Source organism: Miniopterus natalensis, chromosome 18 (assembly GCF_054644295.1).
Source record: "Miniopterus natalensis isolate mMinNat1 chromosome 18, mMinNat1.hap1, whole genome shotgun sequence".
NCBI classification, from domain to species: domain Eukaryota; kingdom Metazoa; phylum Chordata; class Mammalia; order Chiroptera; family Miniopteridae; genus Miniopterus; species Miniopterus natalensis.
In genome coordinates this window covers 39255982-39269708 of record NC_142098.1, presented here as the reverse complement: position 1 = coordinate 39269708, position 13727 = coordinate 39255982, and the positions used below count along the sequence as shown (strand labels likewise).

The window sequence follows — 13727 nt, the reverse complement described above, 5'->3', positions numbered from 1 at the left end:
GGAAAGCCCTGGGTGCCTAACAACAGGTGAAACTGGTGATGACCCTGGCCCCCAGGTGGCCTGTCCTCCCCTGACATATCTTTGGCCACGGGTTTTTGACTCCCTTGACCCCTCCTCGCTAGAGATAACATCTAGACCTCAGTTGTATTTCAGCTTCAGGCCCAGAAAAGCAGCACAACCAGGCCAGCAACACCAGGACCAGTTGCAATGACTAATCACCCCCTGCCCTGGCGCCGGCCAATCAGTGGAGACCACGACTCTAAAAGGATACACCTGGAAAAGCTGATGAATATTCTATTGACATCTTTCCCTAAGACCTCCCCTAAACTCCCGGTCTTTAAAACCCTCAAGACTAAGGACCCAGCCTGCGCTTCCCCTCCAGAGAGCGCGCCCAAGCCTTTCCTTTTCCTCCTTTCTTCCCCCACAGGCGTGCGTCTCCTAAATTTTAAGGGACTCCCCCTCATGAGACTTGCAACCAGGGGAGCATGGGCAGTGGCAGCTCGTCCTGAGCTAACCCTGAACCTGTCCCCAAGGCCCCCTCTTCTCTAACTCTCCAGTGAGCTGACAGGAGCCCAACCTTGGCTCATTTCTTTCCTATAGCATTTCTAGAGAACCAAAGCAGCCCCGCCTAGGCTCTCTCCTAGGCTCTATCCTAAGCCCTTCCTTGTTTTAATAAACATCCTCTCAAAATCACCTGGACTTGTGTTGTGGAATCTTCCTTGCATGAAGTCAAGAGCCCACACACTATAGGCCAAACCTGCTCCAGCCTGGTCCCTATCCTGTCCGGTAACATTATGAAGGGTGTGAAGGTTTAGGACAGGCAGTGCCTGTCATATCTAAGCATCCAACCAGTTTTGTTATCTGAACCTAATTACAGACCAATGTTCTCATTTGTCACTGACTTAAATATCCCCTAATTTTCTGTGACAGCTTTATTGAGATACAATTTATATACCCATACAATTCACCCTTTTAAAAAATCCTCACCCGAGGACATACTTAAAAGAGAGGAAGGGGGTGAGAGAGAGAAAGAGAGAGACATCAATATGAGAGAAACATGGATTGGCTGCCTTCCATAGGTGCCCAGACCGGGCATGGAACCCACAGCCAGGTATGTGCCCTGATCAGGAATTGAACTGGCAACCTTTCGGTGCAGGGGATGACACTCCAACCAACTGAGCCACCCTGGCTGGGCTATAATTCATTTCACCCATTTAAAGTGTACAATTTGCCTTGCTCGCGTGGCTCAGCGATTGAGCATCAACCTAGGATCCAGGAGATTGCGGTTCAATTCCGGGTCAGGGCACATGCCCGGGTTGCGGGCTCGATCCCCAGTCGGGGGTGTGCAAGAGGCAGCGGGTCAATGACTCTCTCATCATTGATGTTTCTAACTCTCTCTCTCCCCCTTCCTTTCTCTGAAATCAATAAAGACATATTAAATATACATATATGTAAAGATTTTCTGAAAATTTATGTTGAAATTTACGTGAAAAAACACATATAACTTATCAATTCACATAAAATAGGCTATCAGGAAATATTTTCCCAGTACTGAATAGGGGATAATCACAAATTTACATTTCTAGCTGTTAGGAATATGCTTCGTAAAGTTTGAACAAGTTTTACAACATAAAATGAAATAGGAGTCTTAAAAAAATGAAACTCTTGGTAGTGCAGAGAGCGGATCATGGCTGGGAAAATAGGCCCACAGCACCACCGTGTGGCCATTGGGGAATTTGCAGGCTGGGATCGATGGTGCAGAACCCAGGGGGAGTGGATTCTGAAGGATCAGGATAGTCTTCCAGCTGTTGAGACACAGGAGGGGGAGATGTGGTGAAAGTTACTCTAGAGTAGCTGACTGCATGTGGGTGCCAGGGAAATCCTCCACTGGTGCTCAAAGTGGGTTGTTAAAAGTATTTACCGAGCATTTGCTAGATGCCAGGCACTGTCCTAGGTTCTAGGGACACAGTGGCAAATGAAACTGACCAAGATCCCTGCCCTTGTGGAGATTAGATTCTAATGGGAAACAGGCATTAAAGGTAATAAGTAAATTACCAGTATAGGCACTATCACTGATTCTAACATGTACATGGCTTACAGTTGATGACATCTTAGAGTTAATGGAATGTTAGAAAGCCGTAAGCCTATGACAAACATAGATCAAGGTAAAGGAGAGAATGGCTGCCATGTACAATAGGGTGGTCAGGGTTGACTGCACTAAGAAGGTGACATTGAAGAAAAATTTGAAGGAGGAGAGGGAGTAGGGTTTTCTGGAGGGAAAACATTCAGGCAGAAGAGCCTGTGAAAAGGTCCTGAGGCAGGAGAATGTCTGGGGGGGTTGAGGAAAAACAAGGAAGCCAATGTGGCTAAATTGGAGTGACAGAGGCAGAGAGGGAACAGCTGACATCAGAGAGGCAATGGGACCAAGTCATATAGGGCCTTTCAATTCTGTAATGCCATCGGTACCTCTGGTCCTTTGACCCCACTCATTTTTTCTCTCTGTTTTCTTCACCTCCTCTCCTGTCTCACTTCCTTCTTTAGAAGCATAGATTCTGTGGTCAGCCACCATAATCGTGTCCTTGCGCACACAGTGTTAACTCCCGTGCTCTTTCTCCCTCTATTGTACTTGTCTGATGAAAATAAACTCTCTGCCTTCTCTGTGCCTCTTTTCACCCACCTGAGCTTGTGAGTGGACACACTTCAGACGTGTGACCGCGAAAATCAAGTGGACACTCAGAACCAACCCACGGTTTTCTTCTCCAGTCTCTAAGAAATCATTTTCTCACTCTCTCTCTAACCTCCAGCACCCCTTCCCCTCTTCATTCTCACTTCTTCTTTTGCTGAAAGAAATAGAAGCTATCAGAAGGAAATTTCTCTATGCTTACCCCAGGGATATTCTTAGCCCGCCCGCAGAGGAACTCACACTGCGGCCATGGCCATGTTTGGACAAGCTGTAAGAGGCCAGCCCCTCCACTCAGGCACTGACTCTCTTCTCCTCTCCTTACTCAAAACTTTCCATCTTATAATATTTCCTCCTCTCTCTTGTGTAATTATTTGTACAACCCTTGAGGCTTTGTTCCCTTAGGATCCCCCTGAATGTCCACCCTTCCTCATGGTGCTGCTGAGGGAGCTTTCTGAAACTTGGGGATCTTAGACCCACTTCTCTTTCTGGGACCCCCTTCTTTGTAACTCCATCCTTGAAGATCCCTTTCCTCCAGGGTCCAACAAAGGGACTTTCCTGCTATATCATCCTAAAAAAAACACCCAAGTTCAAGAGTTGGGGCCCCAATCATCTCGAAAGCAGATCCTCCAGTCTTAGTGAAGCCTTCAGATGATGGCAGCCTCAGCTGACATCTGTCTGCAACCCCGTGGCCAAGGTTCATTCAAATTTCTAACTCAGGGAGGTCACAAAAGATAATTTGATTATTTCTCTCTTAAACCACTCACTTTGGGGGTGGTTTGTTACACAGCATTAGCTGACTACTACACCCACCCAAGTCTGCTTTTCTTTAGGTTTTGCCAGTTCTTGTAAATGGCACTTACAGAGTTGTAATAATGTAAACATTCAATTGTTTTTCTGGCAATCATCTCTATATTTATTTTTTTAACTTTTTTCTGTGATAAAACTTACTGACAGTAAAATGTGAAATCTTAAATGGACAGCTCGATAAATCTTTACAATGTATACACCCATGTAACTGACACTCAGATTGAGGTAATCTCCCCAGCGCCCCTGAAGCCTCCCTTGTGCCCTCTTCTAGCCCCTAACCTTACCAAAGGATCACCACTGTCCCCAATTCTATAACTATAGCTTCTTTTTGCCTGCTCTTGGACTTAGCATGAATGGAATGATACAGTGTTTTAATTTGTTTGGGCTGCTATAACAAGCTACCATAAAGCAAAACAAAACAAAACACCCCACAAAATATCATAGACTGGGTGGTTCATAAATAAGACAAACTTACCTCTAGCAGTTCTGGAGGCTGGGAAGTTCCAGGTCAAGGGCCCATTAGGTGTCTGGTGAGAGCCTGCCTCCTGGCTATAGACAGCCGTCTCTGCACTGTGCCCTCACATGGCAGAAGGTGTAAGGGGACTCTCTGGGGTCTATTTCATAGGGGCACTAATCCCATTCAGGAGGGCTCCACCTTCATGACCTAACCAATCCCCAAAGGCCCCACCTCCAAATACCGTCTTGTTGGGGGCTGGGTTTTAACACATGAATTCGGGGGTGGACACAAACATTCAGTCCATAGCCAACACAACAGTATGTACTCTTGTGTCTGAGTTCTTCACCTCTCATTACATCTGTGAAAGTTACCCAAGTTGTTGTGTGAGTTACCAGCTCTCTCTTCATTCCGGAGTAGGAATCCACTGAATGAATGCATACCACGGTACGTCTATTCTTATGCTGATAGACGTGCCAGTTGTTTCCAGTTTGGGGCTATGGCAACAAATGTTGCCATAAACATCTTCTGTATATCTTTTGATGACACAAGTACTTATTTCTCTTGGGCACACGCAGGAGCAGAATTGCTGGGTCACGGGCTATGCTATGTTCAGCTAGACACTACCAGCCATTTTCCCCAAAATGCGCATGCTATTTTACATTCCCACCTGCAGTGTATCAGAGTTCCAGGGGCTCCACTTCCTCACCAGCACTTGTCATTGTCAGTTGGTTTTGTTTGTTTGTTCGTTCAGTGTTAGCCATTCTGGCGAGAGTGGTATCGCATTGAGATTTTAATAGGCATTTCCCTTGATGAGAAATGGTAAATTGATCTAACCCCAATTCTCACAGATCAATGCTAAAGGGGAAAGGGAAAGTGTGTGTAAGGAGTGTGGGCAGAGGGAGGAAAGAGCGTTAAATCTTTATTTTCCATAGTGGGAGGGCAGAGGGTCATGTGCAACACTGATAAATCAAGAAGCAGCAATACAAATATGTTCCTTAGAGACATGGAGATAGAGCCGAAACGATCAGCTAAAAGAGATGAAAGCAGCTGCTTCTCGGGAGGGGAAAAATGGGAAGAGGAGTGTTGGGGGATTTCTTTATCATAAGTCTTCTAGAATGAAGGTTTTGGGGTTTTTAAAAATTTTCATATATTGGTTTGAGAGTGAGAGAGAAACATGGATCTGTTGTTCCACCTACTGACGCATCACTGGCTGATTCTCGCAGTGCCCTGGCCAGGGATCAGACCCGCAACCTTGGCATTTCCGCACGATGCTCCGACCAGCCGAGCTAGCCGGCCAGGGCTATGCTTTTTCGATGGTGGTGGGGCTAGGGGAGATTTTTATTTGCTTTTCTTAGGGGTTCCTGATGCTCTCAAGGTCCCACTTGATTTGGGGAAGGCGGACCGCAGGTCTGGTCCCTTCTCCCTTCCCCCAGCCCTTTTATCAACACCCTGCCCATCTCTTCAGTTGCTCAAGAAACCCTTGTGGTTAATGAGTCTCAGAAAAAGGAAGTGAAAGTTATAAGTAAAAGCGATAGCAGCGAAAAGAGGGGCTGGGGACGCAGGAGGCCCCCGCGGTCACCGCCACGCGGGGGAGCAAGGCGCTGCGAGCCGGGACGGCGCGTCTGCAGAGCTCCAAAAGCACGCCACACGCCGCTTCAGAAATACCGCCCGCTCCCTCCCGCGTCCCCCACGGCGGACCTCAGGCCTCGGTCACCGCGGACGCCCGGAGGTGGGCGGTGAACAGCGCGGGGCCTCTGGGGACAGAAAACCGAGCTGCAGGCCGTCGGGGCCCCGCCGGCGCCCCAGAGATGCCTCTGCCGCCAGCGCTGCTGCTGCTGCTGCTGCTGACCCCGGAGCCCGCGGGGGCCACGCTGACCCGGTACCGGGGACCCCCCCCCACCCCTGGGACGGACCCTCCCCTCCTCGCCCTTCGGGCCTGGGGCGCCCAGCTCGGGGACTCTCAACCCTGGCGCCCCAGGACTCACGACTGCTTCCCAGGCTCCAACCTGGGTTCCCCTGCCCCCAACTCCTCCAGCCCCAAACCCTGGATGGGGACCCCGCCCCCTCCTCGGTACCCGTTTTTTGGGAGAGCCCCATGAGCTCCAGCCGTGTGACACACCTCCCCCCACGGGCAGATGGCCCAGACCTCGGTCTGTGACCTGAACGGAGGCTCCCTCAGAGTCGCATCTTCCAGACTGTCTAGGTCTCAATGAGTCCAGTTTGGGGGACCCCCAACTATCTCCCCTCATCTGACCACTGCTGCCCCCATCTCTCCCTCTCTCTGCTCTCCTCACCTGCTGAACCTCTGGGGGGGAGGGGGAGACACTCTTCCAGGAACCCCACTGAACGTTCCTGAGCCTCTCAGGGACCCAGTCAGGGTGCGGAGGGGGCAAAGCTGTGAGTGGGGGGCAGGGCCCCGAGGAGTGACTGCGGCGGGTGCAGAAAAGACCACTGCAGCCCTGGCTGGTGTGGCTCAGTGGTTAGAGTGTCGGCCAGAGCACCGAAGGGTCATGGGCTCAATTCCCAGTCAAGGGCATGTCCCTGGGTTGCAGGTTCAATCCCCAGCCCCGGCAGCGCACATGCGAGAGCCAACCAGTCGATGTCTCTCTCTCCCCCCCTTCCACTCTCTAACGATCAATGGGGGGAAAATCCTTGGATGAAGGTTAACTGTACACACACACACACATATCTATATACCTATCTATCTATATATGTGTGTGTATATATATCTATATATCTATATATCTATATCTATATCTATCTATATCTATATATCTATATATATATATATAATCACTGCACACAGGTTTGCTAACCCGCTTGGGTTACCTAATAGATCATGGCCATTATTGCCCAAGTCCATAAAGAGTGATCCCGAGAGTTGTCCCAGGCCCCACAGCAACGCATGCCCCAGGAACTTGTTTAGAGATGCAAGTTCTCAGGCTCCCCTCCAGATCTGCTCCATCAGAAACTGAGCATTCCAAATTTTAACCAGCCTTCCAGGTGGTGGCTGGCAAACACTCAGCTCAAAGGCCAAACCCAGCCTGCCACCTGTTTTTGCAAATAAAGTTGAGTGGAACCCAGCCATGTTCATTCGTGGACATGTTGTCTGTGGCTCTTTCACGCTATGCTGACAGAATTGAGGGGCTGCTACGGCCTGAAAAGCCTTTACCAAAAAATTTGCCATCACCTCCCCCCCCCCCCCCCTTCGAGATGACCCTGATTCACACTCAATTTTGAGAAACGCGGACACAGAGAGCATTCTCCTTGCTGGCAGTCAGATGGATTCCATTTTATACAGTTTCCATAGCAGAGCAGAGCCGCACCCAGTGGTGGTCTCCAGTTCTCAAAATTAGACACAGCCTCATAAATACATCTTTGCACACTTGTCTCAAGATCTCCTGTGGATGAAATTTCTAGAACTGAAACTGAGTTGGACTAGATGGTGTGTCAGTTTTAAGGCTCATGATACATATTAACAGACCACACTTCAGGAAGCCTGTATCAATCTACAGCCCCTAGCCTACAGTGAGTTTTCCCAGTTATTTGCCAATCTGCATGGTGTATTTTTCATTGACGATGATTGGGGGTTGAACAGCTTTCCATGCTGCTGTTTATACTTTTATAAATTACCTGCTTATGTCCTTTGCCCATTTCCCTAAGGCATGTCGAGAACTGTGAAGTTAGCTTGGTACAGTTTCATGGCTGCTTGTAGAAGACATGAGACTCCCAGGTCAGAGACAAAAGATAGTTTGTTACTCCCAGCAATAGGAGTAGCCTGAATATCAGCATTTGTGTCCGTTTTTTGAACTCCAGTTCCCACAGGGTGAAGTGCAGTGAGGTGCATTACAGGAGAGGAACCCTAAGCTTAGGGAACTTGAATTTTTTATAATGGATCATAAATCTGCCTGCTCTTTGGTCCAGGGAGTTGTGGGGGGCACTATCTCTCTTCCAAGGATGTTCACTAAACAAAATCCTTGACAAGACAGTCTGGACAAAGGCAGTCAGTGCCTCTGCAAAAATGTGAGAGGCCCGTGGAAACTGTCTCCCAACGCTGGATTGTCTTATTTATTTAAAGAAGTTTACAACTTTAGAGTCACCCTCATCAATATTCCCCTGATTTCTGATCTTGGCATCATGCTTAGAAAAGCCTTTCTCTTCCCAGAGTTACTTAAACATTTTCCTTCCTTCCAGTGCTCTGACAATTTTACATTTCACATCAAGTTGTCGATATATCTGGAATGTATTTTAGTGTAAAAAGTAAAATTGGAATTTAGTGCTTATATTTCCCCCTCCCCCAATGGTGGGGGAAATAGTTTTCAACACCACAAACTACAAGCATGCGGGGTTTTGTTTTGTTTTACAAAGGCTAGTTTTATGTTAGGGTCTTTGGAAAACTTTGTGAGCGCCCACTCCTGGGAATGGCGTATTTTACATTATTTGGAATGTCTCTAGGAAAGCTTTTGGGGAAGGTCTGTTTCGGTTTGTTTGCTCTTGTAGAGTCTTGGAGAATTTTGTCATCATGGTCTGGTAGGGCCTCCTGGAAGGTTTTCCTTGCAGGGTCTGGCTGTTACTGTATATAGGGCCACGAAGATGTCACCATATTCTATTTGGGAAAGACTGTGATAGAAGGTCCATAGGAAGGACAGCTTCCTAGCTGTCAGCATTCTCCTCCCTACAGGATCCCTCTTCGCCGGGTCTACACTGGAAGTAGGACCCTGAACCCGCTGAGGGGATGGGCGAACCCAGAAGAGCCCCTCAGGCTGGCGGCCCCATCCCCTGGGGGCAAGCCCACTTTTGTGCCTCTCTCGGATTACATGAAGGTGAGTCACAGCCCCATACCGTTCCGCTCTCCTGCCCTCAAGTCAAGTTCTTCATTCACCCTCTCTCCATTTTTTGCCACCAGGTCCAGTATTATGGGAAAATTGGGCTGGGGACGCCCCCACAAAACTTCTCTGTTGTCTTTGACACTGGCTCCTCCAATCTCTGGGTCCCATCCAGGAGATGCAGCCTCTTCAGTCTGCCCTGCTGTGAGCTTTTGTGGGGTAGTGGGGTAGGATAAGGTTGAGTGGGGCTAAAGGGAGAAGGGGGGGCTAGGGGATTTTTGAGGTGCATTCATGAGGGAGACTCTGCTCCCCCAGTGACAGATCCCTGACCTTCTGACCTAGGGTTCCACCACCGCTTCAACCCCAAAGCCTCCAGCTCCTTTAAGTCCAATGGAACCAAGTTTGCCATTCAATACGGAACCGGGCGGCTAAAAGGCATCCTGAGTGAGGACAAGCTGGCGGTAGGTGACCTTTGGCCCCAAGAAGGCTTGACCCCGGGAGAACCCCAATGTCTAAGATGATCTGGCTTAGGGAGGGGCTTGAGGAGGCTGAGCTTCCTGAGCAAATGGATGGGGCTTCCCAAGCCTGGTGGTGGGCTTCCTGGGTAAAGGGGCTGGAATCCTTAAGTGGGGAGGTGAAGCTTCCTAGGCAGCTGGGATTCAGGCCTTGGTTAGGGCCCTCTCAGGAATATATGGGAAATGCCCTCCCAGAAATAACTTGCCCCATTTGAATCTTCCCCTAGATTGGGGGGATCACGAATGCAACAGTGATTTTCGGGGAGGCTCTGTGGGAGCCCAGCCTAGTGTTCCTTTTTGGCCACTTTGATGGGATACTGGGTCTTGGTTTTCCCATTCTGGCCGTGGGAGGAGTTCAGCCGCCACTGGATACACTGGTGGACCAAGGTCTACTGGATAAGCCTGTCTTCTCTTTCTACCTCAACAGGTAATGGGGGAGGGTCTACCTTCCTGTAAGTCCTAGCCCCAAGGAGGAAGCTCTGCTGGCCTTCAGGAAGTCCCAATAAAGGAAGGCCCACCCTTCATTCAAGAAATTGCTGAGCTCCTCTCTATTTAGGAAGTCATCCACCCAACCCAGGAAGTTCACCTCCCAGTATAAGAAACACCTGAACCCTATTTATAAGTTCCACTCACTAAGCAACACTTTAAGATATACTAAAGAAGCTAGCCATCAGTTTAAAAAAAAACCCTCCATTATTTCCAAATCAAATCAGGAAATTTTCCAACTCAAATGAGGAAGATTTGAGGTCTTGCTCCCTGGCATATGTCCTCAGTTTGGGCTCAAATAAACTCTTATCAAAACTTACCCCCAAAAGTTCTACCTTCCACCTCCAAGTCAGGAAGTCCCACTCCTGCTCCAGGAAGCCTGCAAGACCATAAAATCCCCATCTCCATCTTCCTTCCAGTCCCAACATCTAGGCCCTGCCTGTGTCTCACTGCCCCACCTAGAACCCAGAAACCAAACCATTGACAGGAAGTCCCTTCCTTAGTCACTCCTGGGGCTGGCAGGGCAAACTCTGGTGACGCTGATAGCACTCTCGTCTCTGCAGGGACCCTAAAGAGGTCGATGGAGGAGAGCTGGTTCTGGGTGGCTCAGACCCAGCACACTACATCCCACCTCTCACCTACATGCCAGTCACGGTCCCTGCCTATTGGCAGATCCACATGGAGCGGTGAGGGACCTGGCCTCCTAGGTTGGCAGGGGTGGCTGGAGACTGATCTCCAGTGTCCTGGAGGGAAGGGAGCTGGTGACCTGGACTCCTGGGTCTAAGGGAGAAAGAGACTGGAGGCCTGGACTCCTGGGTCTGAGGGAAGGGGGGTTGGGGGCCTGGACTCCTGGAACACTGGCTCTAACGACTGCCCACTTCTGAATTACAGTGTGAAGGTGGGCACAGGGCTGACTCTTTGTGCCCAGGGCTGTGCTGCCATTCTGGACACAGGCACATCTCTCATCACGGGACCCTCTGAGGAGATCCGGGCCCTGCATACAGCTGTCGGAGGGGGATTCTCCCTGTTGGGAATAGTAAGAACCCAGTGCCTGGTGGGGGGAGGCTGATACAGGTTTAATGGCAGAACCTGGGGAGGATGCTTGGGTCTGAGGGAAGGAATCAGGTGGACAGGAGGTATTCCAGGGCAGAAGGCACTGGACACTGTGAGGGACAGGCTGTGGGAAGTGGGCAGAAACGAGGACACCTCCTAAATGTCTACATTGAGAGACTCAGTGGATGGGAGGAGACAATGACACAGGTCTATTCAGAACTGGATGGGAGTGAGAGGCTAGGGGACCTGGGGACCTCTCAAGGAGGTGTGGAAGAAGCTCAGATGTCATATTTAGGGGCCATCAGCCCTCAGACAGTGATCACAGCCATGGAGAGGTGAGCCCTCCCAGAAGACGTCCCAGGAACATCCTCAGGGAACACCCACGAAGGAGCACCTGGAGAGTGTAGGCTCACAAAAGCCACACAAAGCGTGTTTCAAGCATGGAGTGGGGGTCGGTGCAACATAAGAGTGGCCACCCACTTCCACCTCCAGCCCTGCAGTGTCCTGGCAGGGGCAGGGTCCTTCCAGGTCTGAATTTCTGTGACTCCTCACTGTGCTCTTTGGGACTTCTGAGAGGGTGGAGAAAACTCAGCTCCTGGGGTTCCAAGTCAAATGCCTAGGACATATGCAGGCCTGTAATGAGCCAAAGGAACCACGCAGATCACGGTGGTTGTGACCATGGGTTGCACAGGTTGGAATCCAGCTCTGCCATTGACTGGCTGGCTGTGTTATCTTGGACACATCGCTTAACATTCGTCGGCCTCAGTTTCCTAGTCTCTAAAATAGGGTTACTAATACTTCTTCGGTGTGCTGTGAGGCCTGAATCAATAAATCCACTTAAGATGCTTAGAAGAATGCTTTGATGCCTGTCGCTGCTGTCGACTCTCCTTCCAGAGTGTTATACACTAATGCTGCTCGCTCACCTTTTCCTGTCTTCGAAACAAGGTCATCACATGGGTCTTTCAGGAAGATAAACTTCCTGGGTTATTAATAACATCTCCGCGTGTGTCTCTTCTGCCTCAGTACATCGTCGAGTGCTCGATCATCTCAACGCTGCCTCCAGTCTCCTTCAACCTTGGGGGCGCCTGGTTTAACCTCACCTCCGAGGACTACGTCATCCAGGTAAGGCGCTGTCTCAAAGACGTCGGAGGGACGCGGCCAGTGGGGGTTTGCGAGGGTGGAGCTGGGAGCGAGCAGGGGCCACAGAAACCTTTATTGTGCCCGGGGTAGTGGGCGGGCTGGGGCTTCGTCTCCCAGGAAAGAAGCGGGCTCGGTAGGCTCGACGCCCAGCGGCCCTGCTTGTCGCCCTGCAGATCGCTCGGGGTGGCTCCCGCCTCTGCTTCCTTGGCTTCCAGGCCCTGGACGTGCCTCCGCCGGCAGGGCCCCTCTGGATCCTCGGCGACGTCTTCTTGCGCAGCTACGTGGCGGTCTTCGACCGTGGGAACCTGAAACAAGGCGCCCGGGTGGGGCTGGCGCGCGCTCGCCCGCCTGGCGCGGGACCGCCGGGCGGTGGGTCCACGCAGGCGCAGTTCTCCGGCGGACGGGTTAGACGCATGCGCATCGGGTGATCGCCCAGGTCCCGCTTCTCTGTAAAAACTCGCTATTTCCTTTGAACCTAGCTGAGTCGCCTTTTTATTTTTTTTTAAGTGCGTGATTTTTGGAGAGAAAAGCTAGTGTCCAGCTCTCTGTAGTCAAGGAAAAGAAAGATAAAGGTATTGCTCCTTTTCTTCAGGGCTCATATACTGGTGTGAATGCTTTGTACTACAAATCCCATGAAGCCCTTCGCCTACACTGCTTCTCGTCAAAGGCGCCCAGCACCGCGGAGCATCACGGACGTTGTAGTCTAGGCCGTATTCACGGCAGCGGGGGCGGGCGCAGACACAACTTGCGTGGGAGGCGACAGGTCGCGACAGCTGCGACAGGTGGCAATGGGGGTTGGCTGAAATCGTAATGGGTTTTCCAATTCTTGCTTTAAGGGGAGGAGATAGCGTTCCCGCAGACTTCATCTCCAGCTCCTCCTCTCTCCTCTTGGGTTCCCGGACCCCCGGGTCCGCCGTAAAGGCGGGGCTTGAAGACCCCGGGTTGCGGGGCGCTGTGCCGCCACTCCTTCTTGGGCGGTGATGTCACTCCCCCTTACGCAGCCTTTTGCTGCCCAGAGCTGGGTCACCCCTCCCCCCATCGCCAGCCCCGGATTCCCCCATCCCCGCCCCGCCTCGACTTGGGGTGAGTACAGACGGGGGGCTAAAAGGCTCAGGGAACCGGGGCTGTTAGACCACTCAGATCCTAGTGGTGGAGGCGAGGGACTCGGGAGATGGGGACTCAAAGATGACAGCGGAGAGATTTCCCCCTTAATAACGATCTTTTGGGGGCCAAGGTATTTATTTGGAGGGTCCCGGGGAACCAAGGATCGTGGGCAGATTCCCCACATTTTCAGCTTTAGTATGCGGGAGACCCTCTTTCCTGGATTTGGAACTGATAGGAATGGGGCGGAAGAACAAGATCCTAGAAGTCAGGAAGGGAAAGATCCCCAATTCCAGGGCCTTGGGGAATGGGCGAGGGAGAGTTAGGAGGGAGCGCCCAGGATGACAGAGGTGGGAGTTTGGAGCTTTCAGGAATGTTGTGCCTTGAGGACCTGGGAAAGGATAGATTGGGACGGAGGAGGGATGGGGAAATGATCCAAAGACGTGGACAGACATTGGCCTGCCCCCTCCTGGTGCCAGTCGCCAAAAATCAAGTCCACTTGCACTGGTCTGTTTTCTGGGCAAGGTGTCCCGTAGCCCGAGCCCTCATTAGGTCTTCAGAAGCCCCCCCACTCACCCTGCCCCCGCATGGGTGGAGAATCCGGCCAGGGACACAAATCCCCCACATACTCTGGTGGGGCCTGGGAACAGTCATGAGGG

The 13727-nt window shown here is 51.0% G+C and overlaps 1 protein-coding gene across 1 annotated transcript; it reads left to right on the top strand.

Moving 5' to 3' along the window:
- The first annotated feature begins 5755 nt into the window (after nt 1-5755).
- On the top strand, nt 5756-12395 carry NAPSA (napsin A aspartic peptidase). Its single transcript, XM_016205987.2, has 9 exons — nt 5756-5826; nt 8629-8770; nt 8854-8977; nt 9116-9234; nt 9516-9715; nt 10338-10460; nt 10666-10810; nt 11851-11949; nt 12141-12395. The coding sequence occupies exons 1-9, from the start codon at nt 5756-5758 to the stop codon at nt 12393-12395; spliced, it is 1278 nt and encodes a 425-aa protein (XP_016061473.2).
- Nucleotides 12396-13727: the final 1332 nt, after the last annotated feature.